This window comes from Lycorma delicatula, chromosome 1, assembly GCF_047948215.1.
Source record: "Lycorma delicatula isolate Av1 chromosome 1, ASM4794821v1, whole genome shotgun sequence".
Lineage (NCBI taxonomy): Eukaryota > Metazoa > Arthropoda > Insecta > Hemiptera > Fulgoridae > Lycorma > Lycorma delicatula.
Genome location: NC_134455.1, coordinates 994,648 through 1,021,152, shown reverse-complemented (window position 1 = coordinate 1,021,152; position 26,505 = coordinate 994,648). Strand labels below are relative to the sequence as shown.

Below are 26,505 nucleotides of genomic sequence, written 5' to 3'. Positions count from 1 at the left end.
AATAACATCGTAAAAATTTTCAATGTCAAAAACTGTTTAGTTAACTGAAAAACCTTCTTATAAACAAACGTCACCACTTATAAAAAAAATGAAACAAATAACTAGCATAACCACAAATAAACGGAATTAATAGACACTACTACCACTCGTTCACTAAATTGTTCTAATACTGAAGAGTCAGTTGCGCTGGTAACCCTGTTCAGCGTAAGGTTGGCCAACGTTGAAATGGTAAAAAAAACGTGTAATTTTAAGTGTGATCGAGTAATTAATTTAGTGGTTATTGTTATTATTGGTATAGATGTACACAAACGATAATGATCGTATTGTTATAAACTAATTAATTACTTATAATTGATAAGCCCAAGTACTTTTTCACTGGTTCAGTTTCTTCTTTATTTTTATAAAAGAATAAAAATGATAAATTTCACATCATGTTATATAAAAATGTTATCATAGTTTTTAGTGAGTATCCTTTTCTGAGTGCTTTCTCTGCCTTTGTTTTTAAACACTAATGAATATGTTCTAAATTTGATGAATATTTATGAATCGAGTAAAAAAATAAAATAATAATAATTCCAATTGTCTTTATTTCATAACAGATGAAATTCCCCTAACTACCTATTAATAAGACCTCAGAGGAGGACCATCTTGATGTAATTTTGATCATACTCCTTTAGCAAACTTATGAATGTCAGAATTACATCTGCTGTGATACACAGTTGACAATATGTAAAAATTTGTGTGGATAGAGGAAGGGAAACAATTCAGACTTCTTCGTAGAGCTCACACAAATCTAAAAAAATGCTGGTTTTTTTCTTGTTTTAACATATTTGTTTCGCTGTTCTTAGACTCTAAAGGAGTTAAAGACTAAACAAAAACAGATTCAACAGTGACTAACTGTTCAACTGTTTTCTTTTAGCCTAGTTGATATGAATTTTATTTAGCAATAATTTTTGTTTTCAGTGACTTACTTTACAGCAATATTTAACAAATTTAAAATTCAGTAATATTTTATTTTCACAACTGTATCATCAAATTTTAAATATTTTTTACAGATTTAAAGTTACTTATATTTTCAGCCCAATATAATTATTGACAAACTGCCAAAAACTTGTTTTAAAGCTAAGACCTAGTTTCTTTGTTTTACTTTTTTGCTGATTCTTTACCATCTTGCATTTTTCATCTAGTCATATAAGAAAATAGATTTTTAAAATGGAAGTATAACCGAACAAACATATTGTATTGTTTATTTACTTAAATTGTTTCCAACACAAGGGGATAAAAAGTAATTATATATACCATATTTCCAACTGTTAATAGTTTACCACCAAATGAAGTGTAGAAGCTTTCATGGAAGATGCTTCCAGAGAGCATTTCCTGAGCTTTCATACTTGTCCTTTATAAATGATATTATTGTTTGTAATAGTTGCTCTTTTTAAAGTAGTTGAAATCCATTATGTAATCATAAAAATAGTATATTTGGTCTTGGTTATATTTGTTTAATAAGTTGTTTCTTTTTTGCTGAATACTTAGCGTTTGCAAATTCCATGTTGTTCAAATAAATTAGGTTCATGGATTATTTAGGAATGGGTAAAATTTGTTTACAATTGATATCTGTGCGTGTATAACCAATATCTTTGATGTAATTTGCAAATATTCTTTATGTTGTGTTTAATGTTTAGATATGTTCCTTTATGTCTGCAAGATAACATGCATATACTCTACCCAATACAAACTGAAATTTAATTACTTTGCTATTTGGTTTTGTTTACATACATTATCATCTTAAATATTACCTGCAAAGGAAAAGATAATAACACAATAAAGATTTTTGGTAACACAATTTTAATGCAAGTAGATCAGTCATTAAACTTAGAAATAATTTTTTTTTAATTTGTTTTATTGATTGCACTATTTTTATCAATTACTAAAGATAGGTATAAAAAACCACTGATGTAGATGTTCAGGCATCATACTAGAATTAGTGCTGTGAGTAGTCAAAAATTTATTTCATGATATCCTCAATCTTGCTTTCATGATTTAATTTGATCCAGGGTGAAAGTGTAATTTATTTTCATGAACTTTAGATTCTTAAAGAACTTATTGACCGAGTCCATCCCTGTAACAGATAATTCTTCTCATTTTTGCACCTACATGTATCCACTTTGGAATTCATTAGGCAAACTATTCCCTACTTTGAAATCTCTCAAGATTAGTTGATCTGGCAGATTTCCTTTCTGCTTTTAGACTCATGTTTGTTTTATTAATTTTTTCTTTATATAACTTTCTACTAAAAATATATGAAAACACTTTTAAAGAACATTTTTATTTAAAATGCACTAAGAAGTAAAAAAAAATTTAGTGTTAAAAAAATGTTGAACTAGAAGTAAAAGGAAGGCATTAATCATTACAAATGACCTTTATGGTTTGACAAACATCATCATAAAAATATATTTGAATTCATTTAAAAATCAGTTAAAAAATAATAAGCCCACCTTGCTATTTATAATGATGAATAGCCCACACTTTTATTTCTAGTGGGATAAAATCATAATTATGTTGATGGCAAAAAAGTAATAATTTTTACTTTTTAGTGAAGTAAAATAGAAAGGTTCTTTAAACAAAAATATATATTTGTTTCTTTTTGTAATTTATGACAGCGTGTTAATTAATTTTAAACTTTACAAAAATAATTCTAGAAGCAGGCAACACTATAAAATACTGATGCTGAAATACAAGACAAGAAATCCATTTAACTATGTTAAACAATACACAACCTTTGCAACTTACACAGCTAGAAAATTGTTAACAAAAAACCATAAGTAAAAATATCATTTTAACCAACTCTTAACTGTCACAATTAATACAGTTATTAACAACATAAAAAGCCTAAAAAAATTTTTTTGTGAATATAATGTAAAGACTACATTATATTCACAAACAACATACAGAACTTACGTTTTATCTTATAAATTTCAACTGCAATTTAGGAATAAATAAAAATTTTTCTGAAAACAAATTCACTTTAAAGCCCCAACCCTTCAAGCCCTTCTAAAAATACACAAACCCTGTTCATGTATAAAACCAGTTCATATTTCAATAAGATAAAAATCACTAAGGTGAGCCATAAATGAAATAAACATCATTTCACAAAGCAAATGTTTGCAATATTTCAGGAACAGATACTTTCAACTTAAACAACACTCAAATGCAACAAAATATCTGAAAAATCCACTTCAGAAATTATAAAGGATGTATAATAATCAAACATACAAATTACAAAACAAAATTACATTTCAAAATAATATTACACATAACCTAATGACCTTCTTACACGTTTTCTTATTCCAATATCCTAGCAGAAATTGTTTTGAAACAAGCAGTAAACACCCACACTATCCAGCAACAAACAATCCAACCTTACATAAACTATCTGTCTACCCTTCAAAACAAAAACAAAAGAGAAAAACATCCCATGCTTACAAAATGTTGAAATCATTAACAACTTTTTTACATTTACACATCACAGATGTGTAGATGTGTACACAAAACAGATCAGATCTTAACACATTCAAATATTACACACTTTTCTAATACACAACTGTGTATAGGATAAATGAACAGACAATAATTATATTCAACAAATTTTTTGAGCAGATTTTAAATACATGTCTAAATAACTCAAGTCTACTGTCAACACTGTTAGCTGTTGAAGATGACCTCAAAAGAAAATATAAAAATTTATGAACTGAGTTTTAAAATTTTATATTTATATTATTTATATATTATATTTCATAAATTTGGTTTAATTTGTGGTTAAAAAATCTATACGTTTACACAATTTCATTCTACCTTATGGGTGCCTGTCAAGTTACAAATAATGTATTGAAAAAGTTAATCAAGCTTATCTATGATGTGCGACTAAAGAACTGGTAGCTCAATGGGAGTTTTTAATAACAAATATTAGGTATTAATAGGTTAAAGATTCCTACACTGGTTTCAATCAGACAGCAAGCTGATCTATTGTTTATTGATCAAATTTTTATGTAAATTAGAACACAGGCTGACCCAATTTCTTAGATGAATTTATTCCATTTGAAGCACTAATATTTTACTTAAGCTTTATCTTCTATAAAGTTCTATTTTTAGGCATTTTTAGATTCTTGTAAATTACAAAATTCTACAAAAATATAGACATTAGAAAAAGCAGAGAGGAGAGTTGAGGCCTTTGAAATGTGGTGTTGCAGATGGATGTTGAAAATTAGATGAGTTGTTAAAGTATGAAAGTAGGAGATTTTAAGATCAATAATGAAGAAAGATGTTCTTGGTATATTTTCTAAAAAACAAATTGGATTGTTTGGTCATCTATTAAAATACCCAGGTTTAGTTAATTTGTTCACATGATATATAGAGGATGGAAAAGGTAGAGGAAGACAAAGATTGGAATTTAAGAAAGAGGTAGTTGAGGATTTAATAATTATGTTGATGTTAAAAGATTAGCACACAACAAAATGGAATAAAGAATATCATCAAACCAGTCAAACGATTAATAACTCTGAAAAATGTTCTCTTGTTTCTTTTACTGTTGTATAAATAAGGCTACTTAAATTACTTTTCCCAAAAAAAAATTAAAACCTAAATATTTTTGCATCTACCATATAAAAAGAGACATACCTTATTTCTATTAAGAATGGTTTCTTAACTAACTCGATAAAATAATAGTAAAATTATTATAATTATTTTTGTTTTAGTTAAAAATATTAACATTATTATCATCCAGATAGATTTACTTAGTAAATTTATGTAGACACTGGTCTATGGTTATACTAAAATATTAACATCCGTTAATTATTATTAACTTATAAAACTTTATTTCTTATAAAAATATAATTGTATTTTTTTCTTTAACCAGTGAGTTATCATTAAACAAGAGAAACATTAATACAATTCTAACATTGCCTATGTAAATGAATTACATTTGTATTTGGTCAGAAATCTTTGACAAAAGAAAGTTGGTTGATTTTATTAAGTGTTAAGACAGTTAATTTCTTAGCATATGAATATAAGTACAGATGAAATCCTGACTAACATTATAACGATATTTGCTTAACGTAGATGCAAAGCCGTAACAATGATTTTGGCGCCAATGACAAATATCAAATATGGCGCCCATTTATGTCTTTTTACTTCCTTGTACGAAATAAAGGAAGTATTGTGATCCCGAATAATTTCAGATTTCAACGGAAATATTCATTTCGATCATCCCTGAATCCATTTTGACTAGTTTCGGCGTACGTCTGTACGTACGTATATATCTCGCAAAACTCAAAAACGATTAGCCGTAGGATGTTGAAATTTTGGATTTAGGACTGTTGTAACATCTAGTTGTGCACCTACCGTTTTGATTGCAATCGACTGAGCCAAAAGTGTCCAAAACAGCCCAAAATCCCCCAAAAAAATGGGATTTTGGGCTTTTTCTTAACTGCAGTAATAAGCCCTCATTGAGAGCTTTTCAGCGATAAACGTAAGTGGTAATTATTTTCATTGGTTCTAGAGTTACAGCCTAATAAAATTTTAATTAATGAAATATTTGGATCTTACAAGGGCAAGGCACATTGGTTCAAATCATACTTCATCTTCCTTTCTTTTCTTTTAACTATTTTTTTAACTTAAATATATTGATTTATTAATAGTTGTTATTAACCTCTGATTATAAAAAAATTTACGATAAATAATAATTCAATAATAACAAAAAAAAAAGAAAAATATGAAAAAACATCAGAAGTATTAATGAAATAAAATTTTATGTACTTATCACTTTAAAAAAAAAAATGTGTGTATGTAATTTAATTGACGTACAAGGAAGTCATGTGGTGTCCATAAGATTTTTTAAAAATAATAAATGACAAAAACATAATTAAAGAAATATTTTTTTATGAATATTATTTACTGCAATAAAATTAAATTTTACAAAATTAAGTTTTTTATAAAACAATAAAAAAAAAAGTAAATCAAATTTACAATATCTAACCTATTCGTGGTACTAATAAACTATTCATAGTTAAAATTTAAATAAAAAAATCTTATGTGGGCATCACATGACTTCCTTGTACTCCTATTAAATTACATATACATAAACATTACATTACATTACATGTTTTTTTTAATGAAAAGTACGTAGAATTTTATTTCATTAATAATTTTTAATACTTTTTTATATTGTTATTATTGAATTATTATTTATCGTAAAAATCTTTTTTATAATCAGAGGCTAATAATTATTAATAAATCAATCTATTTAAATTTAAAAAAAAGTTTAAAAAAAGGAGATGAAGTCTGATTCGAACCAATGTGCCTTCTCCTCTTCTCCTTCTAAGATCCAAATATTTCGTTAATTAAAATTTCATTTGGCTATAACACTGGAACCAATGAAAATAAATACCACTTATATCATTGAAAAGCTCTCAATGAGGGCTTATTACTGCAGTTAAGAAAAAGCCCAAAATCCAAATATTTTGAATTTTGGGCTTTTTTTGACACATTTGGTCCAGTCGACTGCAATCAAAAGGGGAGGTGCACAACTAGATGTTACAACAGTCCTAAATCCAAAATTTCAACATCCTATGGCTAATCGTTTTTGAGTTATACGAGATACATACGTACGTACATACATACAAACAACGTACAGACGTCACGTCGAAACTAGTCAGAATGAATCAGGAATGGTCAAAATGGATATTTCCGTTGAAATCTGAAAACCGAAATTTTTCGCGATCACAATACTTCCTTTACTTTGTACAAGGAAGTAAACAGGAATCTATAGTTTTTTTCTCGCTTTTGAATTAGGTAAATCATGAATGATGTCGTCAAATTTCAAATCACTTACTAATTTATATTTTACTAAAATCTGAAATACATCTTGATTACTTGTAGATGTCAAAAATAATTTTTGATTATTCTTAATTTGCTAAAACTTGTTTCGGCCGCGACTATTGTCGCTATTGTCAGAAATGTCTGACTATTGTCAGAAATAAGCGTATAACTTGTACGATACTGAATATGATTCTTCTAAATCCCATTCATTTAGTATATTCAAAATATCCATATGATAAATAGTGTTCAGATATTTATGTTCCAACAAATTTTTTATTTGATAATTAAAACATTTCAGTGCATTTATGAACTTATTTTTGTATTTCTGGGTATGCTGCCGACAATAGATTTTCTTTTTCTTCAATTGATGATGTAATTAAGCCTTTCCCGATTAAAAAATATCTCTCCCGCAATCTGTCAATACAGTGAAAGCGTTCTTCCGATTGTATTATCATCATTTATAACGCTGTAACACGACATTTTATGAAACCTAAACTCGGCGATTTACCTGGGCAAGTTCATCTCTCATTTTCTTTTATCTGGTTTAATGTTAATATAAAGATCAACAACATTTTTGAATATTTTATCTACATTGTTCTTTCGAAAATCGTTAAAATTATCAATAAGCCCTTGTATTAATTTTGATGATCTATAAATATCTTATCTCTTTACTGAAGTAACATATTGACATTATTTAACGTATTTAGTACCAGATTCTAGAGATTCAAAAATATAAGAAACTTATAATTGTACACCTCCTTGTACAGCGATTTGGCAAGCGATTGTGAGTCAGTAAAAAAATCGTCGTCTTTCATATTTTCAAGAGTGAAATGATATCCTCAAATTGATCAAAATCTGCCTTGACTGCATTTGCTTTGGAGCATCATCACAAAACAGAATGCATTTTGAGACTAATTTTAAAATTACATGATAATTTTTCCCATCTATTAGTTGAAGAAGAAAAGAAAGTGAAAAGTTCTTGTACAGAATTAAAAAACTTGGCAGTTATTTTTAATTTAGCCATCTTAGTTATCTTTAGCCATCAAGTTAAACCATCTTTTCTAAGTCCCTTCTCTAATAATTTCTATACAGTGGAATTATTTATGTGTTCCAATGAATTCTCATGAACACTAATATTTGGGTTCTGCCCTGAGGTAGATATTCCCCACGTCCGGAACACAACATCTACGTTCCACGTCCAGGGCGGCAACAGCTGTACTCAAGTACATTACATATAGCTGGCTAACGGGGTTCCGAGTGTTGTTTCTCGGATATGCTTTTTTCGGTCGATTTACATCTATAGGCCGAATTACAGGACTGGACTTTACGGCCACCTGCAGATACGACATTCTTAACGATTACGGAAATGTATTAATACCGCCTTTAGAGCTGGCGATGTGGCGGCCACGGTCAAAGTTATTTGCAGGTGTAACGGAGACCTTTCGTCGTCCACATGCCCCCCGCGATGGCAAGCATGTAGTTAAGGTGCCCATGTTCGGAGCATGGGAGCCCTGAAAGCTTCGGTGTGTAGGGGCCTGGAGTCAGTGCAGAGACTGCGCATCCGCTCTCTGCCAGGACATATGCCGGTTCCACCGGAGTACCGGAACGGACCTCCAGGGTTGGTAGCTCTGGAGTGGGGGTGTACCCCGGCGGCTAGCCTTACTACTGAAGGGATTATTTGTTCATGGAAACTGAACAATTAAACGTGGCAGAGGGTTCACGCAAACACCCTCGTTTAGAACCGGCTGTTTCGCCTGAAGCGAAATGCCGAAAGAGTACGGAGATTAAGAGGATTGAGATTGAGGCTAGGAAAAGCTTGCAGAAAGTTTTTTTCAAGAGCAGCATCCCAAAACCTAGGTATTTGGTTATTACGAAGGAAGAAGGTAATTTCTCGAAGGTGAGTCCTTTCCTCATCGCTCGAGAAATAAACAAATGTGCTGGAGGCCCTGTTAAAGAAATAAGGAAAACTTTCACGGGACTTCATGTAGAGACTGTTAATGATATACAGTCTCAGAAGATTCTAGGACTGAAGAAAATTGGAGAATTAGCTGTACGTGTTTATCTCCACGGCACGCTCAACACCTCAAGGGGTGTTGTGGTCTGTCGGGATCTTTTAAATTGTTCGGAGCAAGAGATTGTAGAGGAACTGGCAGCACAAGGAGTAATAGAGTGCCGTCGATTGAACATGAGAAGGAACGGTGAGGTCTTTCCCTCAGCTTTTCATGTCCTCACTTTCAACCGGCCTACTTTGCCAGAAAAGATAAGAGCGGGGATTCACCGTTTGGATGTGCGGGCATTTGTCCCACAGCCAATGAGGTGCTTCAAGTGCCAACGCTTTGACCACACCGCTCTTAGATGCGAAAGACCGCAAATATGCGTGTGCGGTGAAGAGGTGCATGAGGGAGAGCCGTATAAAGAGCCTCCTACATGTATTAATTGCAAAGGAGCGCATTCTTGTAGATCAAGGAATTGTCCTGTCTACAAAGATGAAGTAGCTGTGCAGGAAGTAAAAACCCTGCAAAAAGTCAGCTACTTCGATGCAAAGAAGATAGTTAACGCCCGTAAGCCTAGAGCAACAACAACTTACGCTCAGGCTGCGGCTGCCGCTCCTGTCACTGCTCCAGTTGCTGTCGATGAGGGTCAACTCATAAGTAAACTTGCTCCGACGTTGGCTAATATGATTGAAAGAATTATAGACAATAAAATGAAACCTTTCAATAGTAAAGAGCCAATAAAGCCAAAGATATTAGTACAGCCTCCTGAAGATAAAACACAGAAAGTTGCTCTTACTCTCAAGAAAACGGACGCCAAAGCAGAATGTCAAGTCCGTCTCAGTGAGATTCTTGATGAAAAGAAAAAGGTGACTCCTACAGAGACTGTTATGGAGGCTCCAAAGCCTCCAGCAACTGAGTTGGCCTCTAAACCCCAGAGGCCACAAAAAATCACACAGGGGGGGCGAGTGTCCCCCCTCCCACAGGCGGTGACCGGTGCTATCCCCGTGTCGGGGAGTGGCCAGGTTGCCGCCTCTCAATCGGCGCCTGAAACCGGCGCCGATCCATGTCCGTCGTCGTCGGCGACTTCTGTGGTCTCCGACACGGAGACCGGAAGCCTTACAGGCGACGACCTTCTCCGCGAACATGCTGCTGTTCGCAACATGGAGAAGAAGCGAAAAAAAGGATGGCCGAAAGGAAAACCCAGACAATAATTTAATTAAAAATTAGTGAGTCGATAGTACAGTGGAACATCAATGGATGTTTTTCAAACATCCATGAGCTCCAACGCTTGGTACATGATGTAGACCCAATTTGTATATGTCTGCAAGAAACACATTTCTGCCGAAATGAAAATTTTAAATTAAAAGGATTCAATATATTTCGGCGAGATCAGCCGCCAAATATAAGAGTTAGAGGTGGAGTAGCTATATTAACATCGACTAGAGCTACCACCGAAGCGGTTGTTCTAAACATAAACCTACAAGCGGTCGCCGTTAGAATGAAGCGTCCGCTCCAGGTCACTGTCTGCAGCATATACTTGCCGTATTTTGATTGGAATAAGGATGACATAGCAAGACTAATTTCCGAGCTTCCCCCACCTGTTTTACTGGTGGGTGACTTTAATGCTCATAATTCTCTTTGGGGATCAGATCGAGTAGATCCCCGTGGAAGAGAACTGGAAGGGTTCCTGATGAATTCAGAACTTATTATTTTAAACGACGGATCAGGAACCTTTTTCAATGCCAGAGATGGATCGACGTCCTGTATAGATCTTGCACTTATAAGCGGATCGATAGCACCGAGGTACAGCTTCCATGTTATAGATGATCTGCATGGAAGCGATCATTTCCCGGTGCAAATTGTAACTGATGTTACAAGAACAATATATCCCATCCCTAAAAGATGGTTATTTAAAAAGGCAGACTGGACGAGCTTCACAGCTAGAACGATACTCCCGGAAACAACTGGAGTTATCGGAGACGATGTCGACGCCATAACAAATGCAATAATTGAGTCGGCATCGAGATATATTCCCAAAACATCTGGGAAACTTACGAAAAAACCCGTTCCATGGTGGAACGATGAAATAAGTGAAGCTATTAAAAGAAAGAAAAGGGCGTATAACGCCTTTAAGAAGCGTCCTAGCATAGAAAATCTTGTTGCCTTTAAGAAATACAGGGCGTATGCAAAACGTCTTATGATAGACTCGAAAAAACGATCCTGGCAGCAATACGTGTCATCCATCGACAAAACTACTACTGCATCAGATGTTTGGAGCAAAGTGAAGGCGATTTGTGGGCGTAATGATTTTGCTCCCATAACTAGCCTTCAAGATGAAGATGAAATAAAAGACACTCCATATGAAATTGCAGAGCTGTTATCCAATCACTTCGAAAAGGCCAGCAGAACGGCCAACTACGAGGAAGGTTTTCGAACCAAAAAAGAAGAACTCGAAGGTCTACTAAATTTTAGAACTGAGTATAATTACTCATATAATGTACCATTTAAAATGGAAGAATTCGCGAAAGCGTTGGAAAAAGCAGGTAACACAGCTGCTGGTCCGGATGAAATCCATTATAATATGATCAGGCAGCTGAATACCACTGCAAAACGCAGATTATTAGAACTTTATAATAAAATATGGCGGGATGGAACGTACCCGCGGCAGTGGAAAAAAGCTCATGTTGTTCCAGTACCAAAGAAAAATAAAAATTTAACAGACCCCAATAGCTATCGTCCTATTTCTTTGACGTGTGCTATGGGAAAAATACTGGAAAAAATTATTAATAATCGACTCGTCTGGGTTTTGGAAAAAGAAAACCTGATATCACCGTATCAAGCAGGTTTTCGGCAATACCATTCTACCACTGATCAAATGATCAGCTTAGAGGACATTATATATAACAGTTTTATTAAAAGGAAACATTGTGTCGGAGTCTTCTTTGATCTTCAGAAGGCTTTCGATATGACCTGGCGTCGTGGTATAATGCTCCAGATACATGAATGGGGCATTCGTGGCAATCTGCCTATACTGCTCAGCAACTACATGAATGACCGTACCTTCCAAGTACGTGTCAACAATGAATATTCATGTGAAAGAATCTTGGAAAATGGCATACCGCAGGGTTCGCCGTTGAGCGGTACCTTGTTTAACATTGCCATTAATAAATTGATACTTGCCATTCCAGTAGAAATCAGCAAAAGCGTCTATGTTGATGATCTGGCAATTGTGTATGCCAGCAACAAGACTGCTATGGTGAGGTACAAATTGCAACGAGCGATCAATGCTCTAAATGAAGTTGCAAGAAATAACGGATTCCAATTCTCACCAGAGAAAACGTGCTGTGTACACTTTTGTAGGAATTGAATTCCTCATCAAAGTCCTGCGTTGACAATTGACGATAATCCAATACAATATAAAGATAGCGTAAGATATTTAGGACTAGTATTGGATAAATCCCTTACATGGGGATTACATATACAGGACTTGAGTGATAGATGCAAAAGAGCCCTAAACATTATAAAATGTTTATCAAATTTAAATTGGGGCTCAGACAAAGAGACATTATTGAGATTGTATAAAGCATTGGTTCAATCTAAACTAGACTACGGATGTATCGTATATTCATCCGCTAGAAAGTCGCACTTAAGAAAGTTAGACGTAGTTCATAATAGCGGAATAAGATATGCAACAGGCGCTTTCCGCACAAGTCCGGCGGCTAGTCTAATGTCTGAAGCCGGAATAATGCCACTACATTATAGAAGAGAGATCCTTTTGTTAAGATATGCAGCAAATATATGGGCTTTCCCTGCTCATATAAATAATAAATTGTTTACGAATCATCCTATGGCTGCAGTATATGAACATCGTGCTACCTATTCCAGACCAATCGGAATTAGGTACCACGAATTAAGAAGAAAATATGAAATTGCTATACCAGAAACACTAGCAATTTCTACTAGAGAAATACCGCCATGGCTCTTGCCAGCGGTAAATACAAATTTGGATCTCTCTCAAGGAGAAATAAAAAAGAAACCAGCAGTGATCATCCAGCAGGAATTTTTAGCAACCGTCAGTAGTTACGAAGAACATATTAGAATTTATACTGACGGTTCTAAAACCGAACATGGTGTTGGATGCTCGATATATGTAAATGAAGAAGCCCACTTTTGGAGACTGCCAGATGTGGCCAGTGTCTACACGGCAGAACTCACTGCAATTCAGCAAGCTCTTCGCTACACTGAACACTATTGCGAAGAGAGAGTGCTAATATGTTCCGATTCATTAAGTGCACTCGTCGCAATTCGGAACAAGAACATTAAGGATGTCCTAATTGCAAACATCCTGTCCATTTTATACGTACTAAAACAACGAGGACAGCGATGCGTAATACGCATCGCTGTCCTCGTTGTTTTATGCTGGGGGCATGCTGGTATTACAGGTAATGAAATCGCAGACGAAGCTGCCAGAAAGGCAACAATCTGCGATGATTTGGATGCATTTCCTGTAAGAGTGGCAGATGTTAAAAACCGTCTAACAAACATAGTAAAAAACAAGTGGAATGCTGAATGGAGGAGATTAAATACAAAATTAAACACAGTAATATCTTCTCCTTATAAATGGAAAAGAGACTATAAGTTGACTCGCCGTGAACAAGTAGCGGTGACCAGACTTAGAACCGGTCATACGCGATTAACAAATTTATATATGTTAACCGGCGAAGTGAGACCAATGTGCGGTGTTTGTAATAAAACACTGACAATCAAGCATCTAATAGAAGAGTGTACCATATATGAGGACCTCAGAAAGAGGTTCCGTCTTACAAATAATATTAGTGCTGATCTGGATAATGGAAATGAAGAAAATATAGTTGCATTTTTACACGCCAGTGGGCTTCTTAAAAGTCTATAAAATGGAAGTTTAAAGCTGTGATAAAAGATACTCTAAGCGGTAGTATTATATATACATATAAGGGAGTCTCGAAGCGTGCACGTATAGTGACGGGAGGTAGCCCTCTTGCCTAGGCCATTTTGGCTCACCTGCATTCAAGAGCAGTGAGTCGGGGTGTGTCCGATGATGGCATGGGGGACCCTCAAGGGTGGATTGAGGGCGCAAAGCTATGGGTGTACGCTGTGCATGCCTATGGCCTGAGATAAGAAGGATTCAACTGCCACGGCACCCTGGCACGACTGATATACTGCTCAACGGCTGTTCTGGTCGCCCCGAGGGTGCTTAAACAAACTATAGATGAGACTTCGTAGAAGAAAGAAAGAAAGATATGGTATTGATAAGTTTAATTTTAATTTCATGGTCTTTTGAGAACCTATCTCAAATTTTAATATTGGGGCCCTTTACACCCCGTAAGTGTTTGTGATTGTCCTTGTCTTTTATGTTTTAATGTTTATTGTGAAGTTTGTGTTTTTAAATAAAATGTAAGGGCCCTTTACACCCTTACATATGACGATCCTGATGGAGATAATAATTTCTTTTAAAGAATGTGACGAGGGCTAATGACCTTAGCTGTCGATGCCCGTAAAAATTCAGTTAAAAAAAAAAAAAAAAAAAAAATATTTGGGTTCTTATGTTTCCAGTTTTTATATCCATCCAAATTACTAAATAATATTTTGGTTTTAGAAGATATAAATAAAAGGCAAAGAAAGCAATATATGGCCTTTTTATCCTTGGAATAAAACAACCATTTTCTCTACCATAATAGCTTTGACAAAAATAAATGTATTGTTTATTGCTTATATTGTAATTTTCGTCAGAAGAAAGATTTGCTTCATGTTCCAAGTGCCCTTCAGATTTTTGTATCCTTCACAAATATCCTGTTGCCAATGCCTTGGTAGTGTCCTGAATAGATGTATAAATATATTGTAATCATAATGTAGTGAACAACTACCTATGCAAATGTGTTGTTTTGCAGGCCGACACAAATAAAATTTAATAGAAAAAACGAAGTAAAATTATTTTATGCATATGATACATTATAATTATGTTTTAATCCATGTTTTAGACCATCATTAAAACATATGGCTAGTATGAACAGAGAAGTTTCATTGCTAGACAGTGACTGTGCCTTTTCATTGTCTAGTTGCTTAGGCAACAAAGTTGTTGCTTGAATGGGGTTTTAAATAAATTTCTGTTTTCATTATCTTACTCTTTCTTATAAAAATATTTACTGCTGTTAAAAAAAATCATTTTGATGCAATGACTGGAGACAGATATTATTTTATTGTTATCAAAAAAAGGTTTACTATTGCTGAAATAATCATTAAAAAATACCTAAATTTTTGTGAGGGTAAAAGTAGAAGTTTATATTTAATATACACTTATATTTGCAATATATTTTGCAAAGTGATTTGTAGAACTTAGGAGCTTAGAAATTACATGTAAAAAAAATGGTATTTAATCAAATTCTTTTTATGTAAAGACCACTTTTGTTTCTGTTTAAATGAGTTCTTGTGAGAGCATGAAACTGAACATACTTTAATTGGTATATGTTAGCTTTTACACCTCTTGGTTACAAGTTTATAACAGCTCAAACTCATGAGCCTTCTTCTTTAGTCATATGATAGTTCTGTAATTTCTAATGAACCAATTTCCTCTCTTAAATTTTGTCAAAGTTAAGTACTGGCTTTAAGAATGTAATAAACTAGTAATTATACTGTGGCCAGAAAATTCCTTTCCATATAAAGAAATAAATATGAATTGTTTATTATTAGTTTAGTAATATTTTGACACATAAAACTTACTATAAATTACATCTGTGTGTGCTTCTCCATTGTCAGTATACAGTGTCATTAATTACAAAGTCTGCTTGACATTCTCTCCCACGTTGAAGGATTGAAGTTGTAAAATCTCTGACAGCAGTTTTTCAGCTCATCAACATTCCTTAGTCACAAATGGAAATTTTTTCTTTGATTGTGCTACAAAGAGAGCATGTCACAGTTTGTAAAGTCTGGACTTCTAGGTGGCCACTGAATTTCAGACCCCTACAAATCCACCATCCTTCAAAATGTTCATTTAAAAAGTCCCTTATTGACTGAGCATAGTAGCTGGAGCTCCATCTTGTTGTAAAATGGTAGTTAATTCCATACCAACAATCGCAACTGAAGATTAATAGTTTTTAATCATCTTAAGACATTAAATGCTAAAAACACCTCCTTCAAAAAAGTATGTTCCTATCAGATGCATTTCAGATATCACTGCTCAGATATTGTTGAAAATTTTTCATAATTATATGTGGGAGTGGTCTGTGATTTCCTCATAAAAGTGGGAATTTTCTTTACCCCAAAAAAATACTTTCCAAATCTATTACTCATGTAAATACCACACTTACTGGAGTAGAAAATTGATTGAACAGTGGAAAAATACCTTAAAAGAACTTCTTTGCAACAAGTTTTCCCTAAAGCCATGTCCCAGTCAGACAACTCATTAACACAAGATCCTTTTTCTTTATTTTCTGAACAATTGAATGGGGAATATTTAGATCTAAAGACCTTTCCCTGATTGACAAGAGGAAATGATAAACAGGTTTCCTTAACAATATCTGAGTCATTCAATTGACTAGAAGGATGTCCAGATTGTTTTAAATTTCCACTTTCTTAGAATTACTACTTATGAAACCTCATTACCAAAACATTGAACATCTCTCTCTTATCTTTTCATTGCTTTTATTTGTATGTATGCTCATGCATACAAAACATCTTTCTTTAATTGAACACTCGCTTGTGCTTGACATTTAACTTAATACTGCATAAATCAAATTTCTTACTGAACGTATGAAAATAACATCAACTTCCAACAAACTTGGTACTTTGTTGGGTAAATGAAAGCAGCTGATTAACCTTTACAATCACCTGATGATGATATACGGTGTAATCATCCTAAATATTATTTCATGAAAAGGGACTTTGTGACCACTCTACATTCTTCAAGGTTTTGTAATGTTGCATTTTTTCTGCTGTTGCATTGGTTATCAATCAATCTTCATCTGTTATGGCAGTAAATATTCTATAACATGAGAATCCACAACAGTATGTTGCATTGCATTAAGTATTAAGCAATCCTGTTATAAAAAAACTTGGTATAACATAAAATGCCTCAACTTCCTAATATTATTGAATAATTATTTTTAAACAAAACATATTACTTTATTGTATTACTGCTGCTGCTTAACATTGAAGTAAATTTGTTTAGTTCATTATTTTCATAGTTCGCACAATTACTACCACTGGCTGTCATGGATAACAACATAGCAAATAACATAATCATAACAAACTGAATTGAAGCATATTAATTTCAAAAGAAGTAATTTTACCATCATCTATCAATATGGGATGAAAGAAAATTTACACCACATTGACAATAAGTGATAAGAAATGAATAAAACATTCACTTTTCTTTAACTTTCTTTAATCTACTTCTGCTTTCTACAAATTGTAGAACTCTAAGTTACTTCCATAGTTCTTAATTCTTCTCACATTGTCATGTGCTCTGACAAATAAAGCTTATGAATCTTAATACCTAGTTTTAAAGTGTTGCATACCCCAGTTGCTAAGGACTCGACATGAAGGCCACTTTGAATTAGTATTCTTTTTAATGTAAATGAATCAGATGAAGTATAATTTCTTTTTTTTTTGCTGGCACATACAGCCAAAAAAAAAATGATTGTAGTTAATCAATGTGTCATTTAGTTTATCAAAATTTAATAATTGCCACTGTGTAAAAGTTATAAAAAAAAGTCAAGTTACCTTACCAATATGAAAACTTATATGCTACATTAACATGCAACAAAAAAAAATCAGAAAGGATCTACAATAATGTATTTTATTTCTTAAAATTTTGTAGAATGAACAGTTTGAATGAAGTGGCACCAGAATGTCAAACATGCGTGATTTAATCTTACGGTACAATCTAATTTTTCCTACATCCCATCAAGAATGACCTAAAACTGGTATCCAAAAAAAAGAGATTTTACATTCTACTACGGAGATTTTACTCTACAAGTAATACTACCCATTAAAAATAATTTTTATAGTTTGAAACTGAACTCGTGTGTTTAAGATATTAGAGAAAACACTGAGTGAACTATGAGGAGCCTCTATCTGATTACAGTAAATTCGCAGGTTTATTTGTGAAAATTAAATTAGAACGAAATATCTTGCCCATTTTTCTACAACGGGGACATTTTTTCTTGAATAAACAAAATGTACTGACTTATTTTATAAAAATGAAATTTATTTCTAACGTATTACAAATGTGTATTAAAATAAATTATTACAGTACTATTTGCTTCGATTCTTAACATTTTAACTTAAACTCCATCAAAACACAATGAGTAAAGATTCATTGCAAATGTAGTGCTCCTAGCAGAATTTCTGCCAAGTACTTGAGCTATGGCAGAATAATTTATCACGCTTAGAAGCAGCAGCCGCTCACTCTATGCGTCGTAACTCGCGGAGAGCTGTTAATCTATTTTCTAACCTATAAAGGTTTTTGTGTTTGTTTTGACTGTTTTTAGGGTAAGCAATAAAATTTCATTGTGATGACTACATTTTAAGTAATTAGCTTTTGGCTAGTGTCAGTATTCTAAATATATTTAAATGTAAGGACTGTTTCTAGTTAAAATGAACGCAACTAGTTTATATGTATCCACTTCAAGGCTTGTTTTTCAAGCCGATCTTGAAGATTCTGCTTCTTGGTCGGATTTATACCGCTTAATTCCGTATTTACGTCAGTCGTTATCATGTACAGTTTGTGGAAATTTATTAATTGAACCCTATACGCCTACTGAAACTAACTGTCAACATCATGTGTGTCGCTCGTGTAAAGGAGGGAAAAAGAAACTGAAGCCTTCGTGCAGTTGGTGTAAGGACTATGATAAATACGTTGAAAATGTTCAGTTACGAATTTTATTACAGTGTTACAAAAAACTGTGCGAATATGTTGCTAATTCATCTATTTACAGACGGTTAATAGGTTGCAGTACTACTACAGCAGTTGGTGGTTCTAGTTTAATTGATCTCATTCATGAAGGGTCTGGTTTCAAAGATGAGTTTAAAAGTTCAAATGAACAAAAAACCTCCTTTAGTGTCGTTCCTAGTGTTTACACCAGTACATCAACACAGACATCAGCTGTTGCTGTTTCAGGGGGGTTAGTGGTTGGAGATTACTCAATGCAAATTAACAACAAAGATGATCAAATGTCTGAAGTGAACAACATACAGACTGTTGTTGATAACAATGGTCTTGAAAATAATATTGATAATTCCACCATTTACTCTGTAATGTATGGAGCATGTGGAAGTAAATTAACTTTAAAAAGAACAGGTGCTGAATTGAAAAGTGAAGAGCATCAAATTGAAATGGAGAATATTCCAATTATAGAAGTATCTGAAAAGGTAATTTATTAGAATATTTTTTAGTGAAAGTAAGAAATTATTTAAATGTTCTTTATTGTTTGTATTATGATAATCACAAAGTGTACTCATATTATTAATGTTATAACTATTAATCCTTCCTACTTTGTTCATTTGATTTATTTATGGAATATTTTTTTCTCATCCCTTCTTACATACACAGTACCTGTATGTGAGCATGTTGTTTGTGGATGCTTTTATGCAATTTAATTTATGTAAATACAACTAGCAGCAATCATGAATATAATAAATTCTTGCAGTCTTCTTTATAGCCTATTATTAAACTTGAAATAAGTAAGCATATTATATATAATACATATTTGTCATTACTGTTTCTTTTCTGAACTGACTCATATAAAATAATTAAACTTTAAACATTTGTTGCTTTATGTGGTAATATCAGTTTGGAATAATTTGAAAAGTAATTATGCTGCATGAATTTGATTAGGTTGGAGAGTTTGTAAACAACTAAAATGGTTAATTATTAGATTAATGTAATTAAATACTACTTCATAAATACAAAAAAAAAGATATTTAAGTTATTTCCTCAAGTCCACTTAACTACTTGGGCTGTTGACACTTCTTCATTTGTACAGCTACATTGTTTTCAGTATTAATAGTGAAGCAATAACTTTTCATCAAGAATATCTTTTCAGATATTCCATCTCAATATTTTCTGCATGTTTACATATTTTTTCCAATCATCAGATGTATTTTATTTTATCTTCATACAAGTTCTAACAGGTTTACATAAAAAGTAATAATATTTTTTTCTGTTTGATTTCATGTTACATCCTGTTTCATTTTGGACTAAATTAATTCTATTGTATTTAGTTCTGGATAGTATAGGAATGCTGAATGACCTTCACTTTCAAGTGTTTTTTTTGATTATATATTTAATAAATTTTTATTTATATAGTTCAATAAGTTCATGTAGCTGTAGTTTTAACATTTCACTTCAAAACCGTATTGAATGTTTGTCAGCCAATCCTACATACAGTAGCGAACAAATTAATCCGAACAAAGGAAATTTTCATCTGTGGCAGACTGCCTGCTGTTTGGTGTTTCAGGTTATGTTGTTAGTTCATATACAAACAGAATTAGTGGTTTTTGTGCTTTTGTAATTTATTGCCAATTAGTTTTTAGTGACTTGTGAGTTTCTGTTATAAGTCTGTTATTAGTTTCTAGTTAATGCAACGGATATAACCCCACAAAAGCGATCAAAAATTGTTGTCCCAGCACACACAAATGACTCAAAGACAGATTGCCAGTGAGTTTAGTTTGGGGTTAGGTACTGTAAATGAGACCCACCAGGTTGGTCTAGTGGTGAATGCATCTTTCCAAATCAGTTGATTTGGAAGTCCAGTGTTCAAGTCCTAGTTATTTTTACATGGATTTGAATACTAGATCATGGATACCAGTATTCTTTGGTGGTCGGGTTTCAATTAACCACACATCTCAAGATTGGTCGAACTGAAACTGTACAAGACTACACTTTATTTACACTCATACATATCATCCTCATTCATTCTCTGAAGACTTATCTGAACAGTAATTACCGGAGGCTAAACAAGAAAAAGAAAGAAAAGATACTGTAAATGAAATCTTGAAAAGGTTTAGTGAAATGGGTTCCTGTCTCCAAAAAGAAAAGGAAAATGTGGAGAGAAAAAGAAAACCACGCCTACGCAGGATCTATTACAATAAGAAAAAGCAAAATTAATTCATGATTATCAACTGTTGACCTTAATAGGGACTTGAGAGCCAGTGGGACTAATGCTTCTGATATGACAGTTTGTAGAAGATTGTTGGCAGTGAGAAGGATTGCTCAGAAACCTAAAAAGAAGTAGTTATTGACACAGGTTATGAAGACAAAAGACTTCAATGTGCAAAGGAACATAAAGAATGGACAATTGAAATGTGAAAAAAGTTATTTTTTCAGACAAGACTCATTTTGATAGTAGCGTACATCGTAAGTCAGCAGATGAAAAGACTACTACACCAGCACACCTGCAACAAGCTCCCAAACACCCAGCCAATAAGATGTTTTGCGGATGTTTTACACATGAAGGGCCAGGAGCACTTATGCCTGTGGATGGGATGATGAAATCAAACAAATACATTAACATACAAGGTCTGTAAATAAAGTAATGAGACTAGTTTTTTTGGCAGCCAAAGTGACAACACTGTAAAGTTATTAGTAAACATATGGTTATATGAACAGCTGATTTATATTAGGTATTAATATTTTTAGTCTATTGTTGGCACGTGAGATGTAAACAAACTTTTCATGAAAAGAGTTGTTGTACATTACAAAAATGAATGATACTAATTATGAGCAACGTTAAATCGTTTAATAATCGTTAAACGTTTAATCAAGTTTTGTGTTAAACTCTGTGAGAATGCTACTGAAACTTTTTCAAAATTGAAAAGGCCGTATGGAGATGATGCTCTGTCACAAGCCCAAGTTTTTAAGTGGTTTAAAGCATTTTCAGATGGCCGGGAATCAGTTGCGGACTTGATCTACGCTCTGGAAGACTGTTAATGTCAAAAAGTGACAACAATGTTGAGCAAATCAGAGACTTGATATGATACAACTGGCAATTAGCTGTCAGAATGATTGCGGAACAATTTAATTTGAACCATACCACAGTCCAAATTTTGAGAAACGAATTGGACATGAAAAACATTTGTGCAAAATTGGTCCCAAAAAACTTCACTCTTGAACAGAAAAACAACAGGGTGAAAGTGTGCTCTGTGATCTTCTTGGGCAAATTGAAACTGATCCTAATTTTTTAAAAAATGTTATTTCTGATGATGAATCTTGGATATTTGAGTATGACCCAGAAATAAAATGGCAGAGTAAGGAGTAGCACACTGCAAACTCACCATGTCCCAAAAAACCAAAAATGAGCAAATCAAAACCATGCTAATTTGTTTCTTCGATAGTAGTGGCATTGCCCATAAGGAATTTTTGCCTACAGGACAGACTGTAAATTAACATGTTTACTGAGAAATTCTTGAAAGACTGCCGAAAAGATTTCTCCACACGAGACCAGCCATCAAAGACCTTGTTACACTACACTCTCAATTAATGAGTTTTTGGCAAAGAAAAAAATTCCTGTGGTTCCTCAACCACCTTATTCACCTGACTTGAGTCCATGTGACTTTTCCTGTTTGCAAATTTTAAAAACTCCTCAAAGGACACCATTTTGGAACGGTAGAAAACATTTTTAAAAAATTGTAACTGACCATCTGAAGGATATTGCCATGGGAACTATTTCGAAGGTGATAGAGTCCATTATAATTGGATTGTAAATAAAATATTTTTCTGAACCAGTCTCATTGCTTTATTTACAAACCTCGTATAGTAAAAAATAGTAGTTTCTCTTATTCAGAAGAGCCCAGAACTCATTTTCCAACAGGACCTTGCACCATGTCACACATCAAAGAAAACAAAAGAGTTCAAACACCAAACATTTTGAGTGCTCTTGTGGCTAGGGAATTCCCCTGACCTGAATCTCATTGAAAATTTATGGGCCATACTAAAAAGAAGACTTGGAAAAATGAATTGTAACACAAAAACTGGCCTTATTAGTTCAGTGATACAGGTTTGTTATCGAGGTGAAGAAATAAAAAATCATTGTTCTACCTTAGTGGAATCAGTGCCAAAGAGGATTAATGAGATAAACAAAATTAAAGGACACATAAACTAATGAATTTGAGTAGAGTTTGACTATTAAACATTTTTTCTTTTAAAAATAAAATTTTCTGTTAAAAATACTGTGTTCGGATTACTTTGTTCACCACTGTATGTATCTTCTTTTAGAGATTTGGAATAAGAAGCCTTTTCTATATGAATGTTATGATGAATATTGTTGTTATTGATAAATGTAAGTTGTGTAGTAAATTTGGAAGTAATTTTTCCTTGGTCCATTTAGTATAGTTATCTACTTCATGCTTTCATGATAATCTAGATCTTAAATTTAAGTAAAAATATTACACATAAATTTTGCATAAATCCATTCTTACTCCTAATATAATAAATTATACAATCTTGTATGATCGTTGCTGCATACACAACTGAGTGGATGTACTTTCTCATGCCAGTCTTATGGAGTTGTGTGACTACTAAAGACAAAAAATTCATGATATAAAGTCTCCTTCCTTCTCAAAAATTTTTATTTTATTTTAAATAAATAATTTGCCCATTTTAATTCAGTTGTTAGTTACATTGGAAATAGCTTTGTTGTCTTTCCTTCCAATCTAACAAAATCCAGTGTCTTGAAGAATTATTTTTAAACTGGTTGCACTAACTGTCTTTCAGTTTTGACCGTTAATTTCTTTATTAATGGGACACATTTTGGTCTAAAATGTCTAAAATATATCAAAAAAAAGAAAAGAAAAATTAAATAAATCAATCAACAAATAAAAATATTTGCAAGAAGATAATAAAAAATGACATAATTACTAAATATCAATTTATTTGCTTGACACAATACAACACAAATGAAAAATGCAAATATTTTTACATCCAATCATTTCCTGTAAAAGACCCTAATACCCTTATAAACTAGAACCTGCACTGAAGTGAACTAAACAAATGAAGGTGGTATCTGAAAGTGTACATTTTTGTGTACGAGGGTAAGTCAATTATTATCCGCAATGTAGTTATAAATTTTATTGCATTACAAATAGGAAACTTACATGTACATCATTTTTCAATATAATCCCCTTGCATTTCAACGCACTTTGTCCATCGTTGCACAAGCTTCTTGATTCCCTCATAAAAGAAGGTTTTTGGTTGAGTTGTGAGGCAGGAATGCACCGCTTCTTTCACTGTTTCATTTGAGGTAAATTGACGGCCCCATAATGCCTCTCTGAGTGGACCAAACAAGTGGTAGTCAGAAGGGGCAAGATCAGGACTATACGGAGGATGAGCCAGTACTTCAAAGTTGAATTTCTGGAGCAGTGTGGACAGGCATTGTCATGCAACAACACAACACCTTTCAACAGCAGTTCTTTGTGTTTGCTTCAAATTGCAGGCTTCAGGTTGGCAGTAAGCATCTCACTGTAACGCGCATTGTTTATTGTTATGCCCCTTTTCTCATAATGTTCCAGTACTGGGCCTTGTGAGTCCCAAAAAACAGTAAGCATCAATATTCCTGTGGATGGTTGGGTCTTGATTTTTTTTCAGGGTGAATTTACACATTTCCATTCCATACTCTGCCGTTTACTCTCCGGCTCGTAATGATGGATCCATGTTTCGTCACCAGTGATATTTCTGTCTAAGATGTCCCGTTCATTACCATAGTGATCCAAATGTTTTTGGCAGATGTCCAAGCACATTTGGCTATGCAACTGCGTGAGTTGTTTTGGGACCCAAGTGTGTTGTGGATGATTTCGTAGGCAGAACCGTGACTAATTTTCAGACGATGTGCCACTTCATCAATAGTTACTCGTCTGTCTAAGAAAACCATGTCACATGCACACTCAGTGTTTTTCTCATTTGTGGCGGTAAACAGTCGTCTGGGTCCTTTGTAGCCCATAACACTTGTGCGACCATTTTTGAATTTTTTAATCCATTCGTAGACACTCCGTGGCAACACACTGTTCCCATACTGTACTGAAAGTCTTCGATGAATTTTGGCCCCCGATGACACACCTTCTGACCACAAAAAAATGGATCACTGAACATTGCTCTTCTTTGGTGCAAACAAGAAGCGGAGCAGCCATGGTTAACAGCAGTCTGTGCATAATGGAACTAACCTAGCAGCATCAAACCTGCACAGACATAACACGTATGCATCATCTACGCAGCACGACAGTACTACCAACATAAACAAAAATATAACTAAATTGTGGATAATAATTGACTTACCTTTGTATTTCTGGTTGCTAGCTTCATAATTTTGGCTACTACTTCTCTAGTCTTTCATCTAGGAGTCTGACCAGGCCACATTCAAATCCCAGGGCTCAAGACTATGAACCAGGTTACAATCATTTTTACACATTCATATTAAATATTAATAATCTCTTTGATAGTAGAAAAATCTGAATGTAAATCCCCTAATTATTATTTGAGTTAACAATAGTTTTAAATTTATAACTATTTTGTTTTAGAGAAATAAAAAAAAAATTTGCCCGATTTTTTTTTATGTTAATTTTATTTTCTTTGTTTCCACTTATTAGAAATCAGCGTATATCTTAGAAGTCTTTAAGATCAATTTAAAATAAATTACCTTTGATTAATTACTTGTTGGGTCCATTGCGATGTTGAGGACCATAAAATAAAACCTTTGTGGTAGGTTTTAGTTAGAGTGAGTATGAACTGTAGATGCATAGGTGATGAATTGAAACAACACCTTGTAGCTTAGTGAATTGTTATGTAATTACTTGTAGTCTTGTCATTTTGATAACATATAATTGAACATTTAACATATAACGTAACACATATAATTAAACTTAATAACATATAAGTATACAACTAAAATAAGCATTCATCCGAACATTTGTATGCGCGTCCATCTGGACTGAATGTACAACACGACTGCTCTGGGTCAGATTCTGGCACTGAATGAATACAGGTCGCTATATCATAATGACCACTCCTTGCGGTATTATGACATAGGACATCGTATGACCATAGCTTGTCGGAGAGCTCTAGCCCTCACTAGGTAGCAGCACCTGACGGCAAAAGTGTAATGCAACATTACTTTATGCCATCATTTAAAAAAAAATATTTGGACATCAAACAATGAAATAATATATTTTGTGTATTGGTGGTTGAATAAAATATAAAGACATAATTTTTTATCATAATTGATATATGTATATATATATATATATACATATAAATATGTAATGTGTATTTTACAATCTGTTCCAACTATTGAACAATAAGCAACCCCTCCCATGGCTTATGAGTGAGGATGATATGTGTGTTATGTAAATGAGATATAGTCTTGTACAAACTCAGGCCAACCATTTCTGAGTTGTGTAGTTAATTGAACCCCAACTACCAAATTACACTTGTATCCACTGTCTAGTATTCAGATCCATATAAAAGTAACTAAACATGTAATAAATAACTAATGTTTAGTCAGTTGTTTTTACACCAGATTTGAATACTAGACAGTGGATACTGGTGTAGTTTGGTGGTTGATACTAAATAATAGTGTTGGTTAGTTATTTATATATGGATTTGAATACTAGA

At 33.3% G+C, this 26,505-nt stretch overlaps 1 protein-coding gene across 4 annotated transcripts in view; it reads left to right on the top strand.

The window, feature by feature from the left end:
* The first annotated feature begins 18,307 nt into the window (after positions 1–18,307).
* The window catches only part of msl-2 (male-specific lethal 2), a 29,800-nt gene continuing 21,602 nt past the window's right edge, over positions 18,308–26,505 (top strand). For 3 of the 4 annotated variants that reach the window (XM_075354424.1, XM_075354327.1, XM_075354382.1), the window contains exon 1: positions 18,308–19,274. In XM_075354424.1, coding sequence (XP_075210539.1) covers positions 18,501–19,274 — 774 coding nt within the window. In that variant the 5' untranslated portion in view covers positions 18,308–18,500. The remainder of the gene's footprint in view (positions 19,275–26,505) is intronic. The other variant, XM_075354271.1, reaches the window with a different exon arrangement.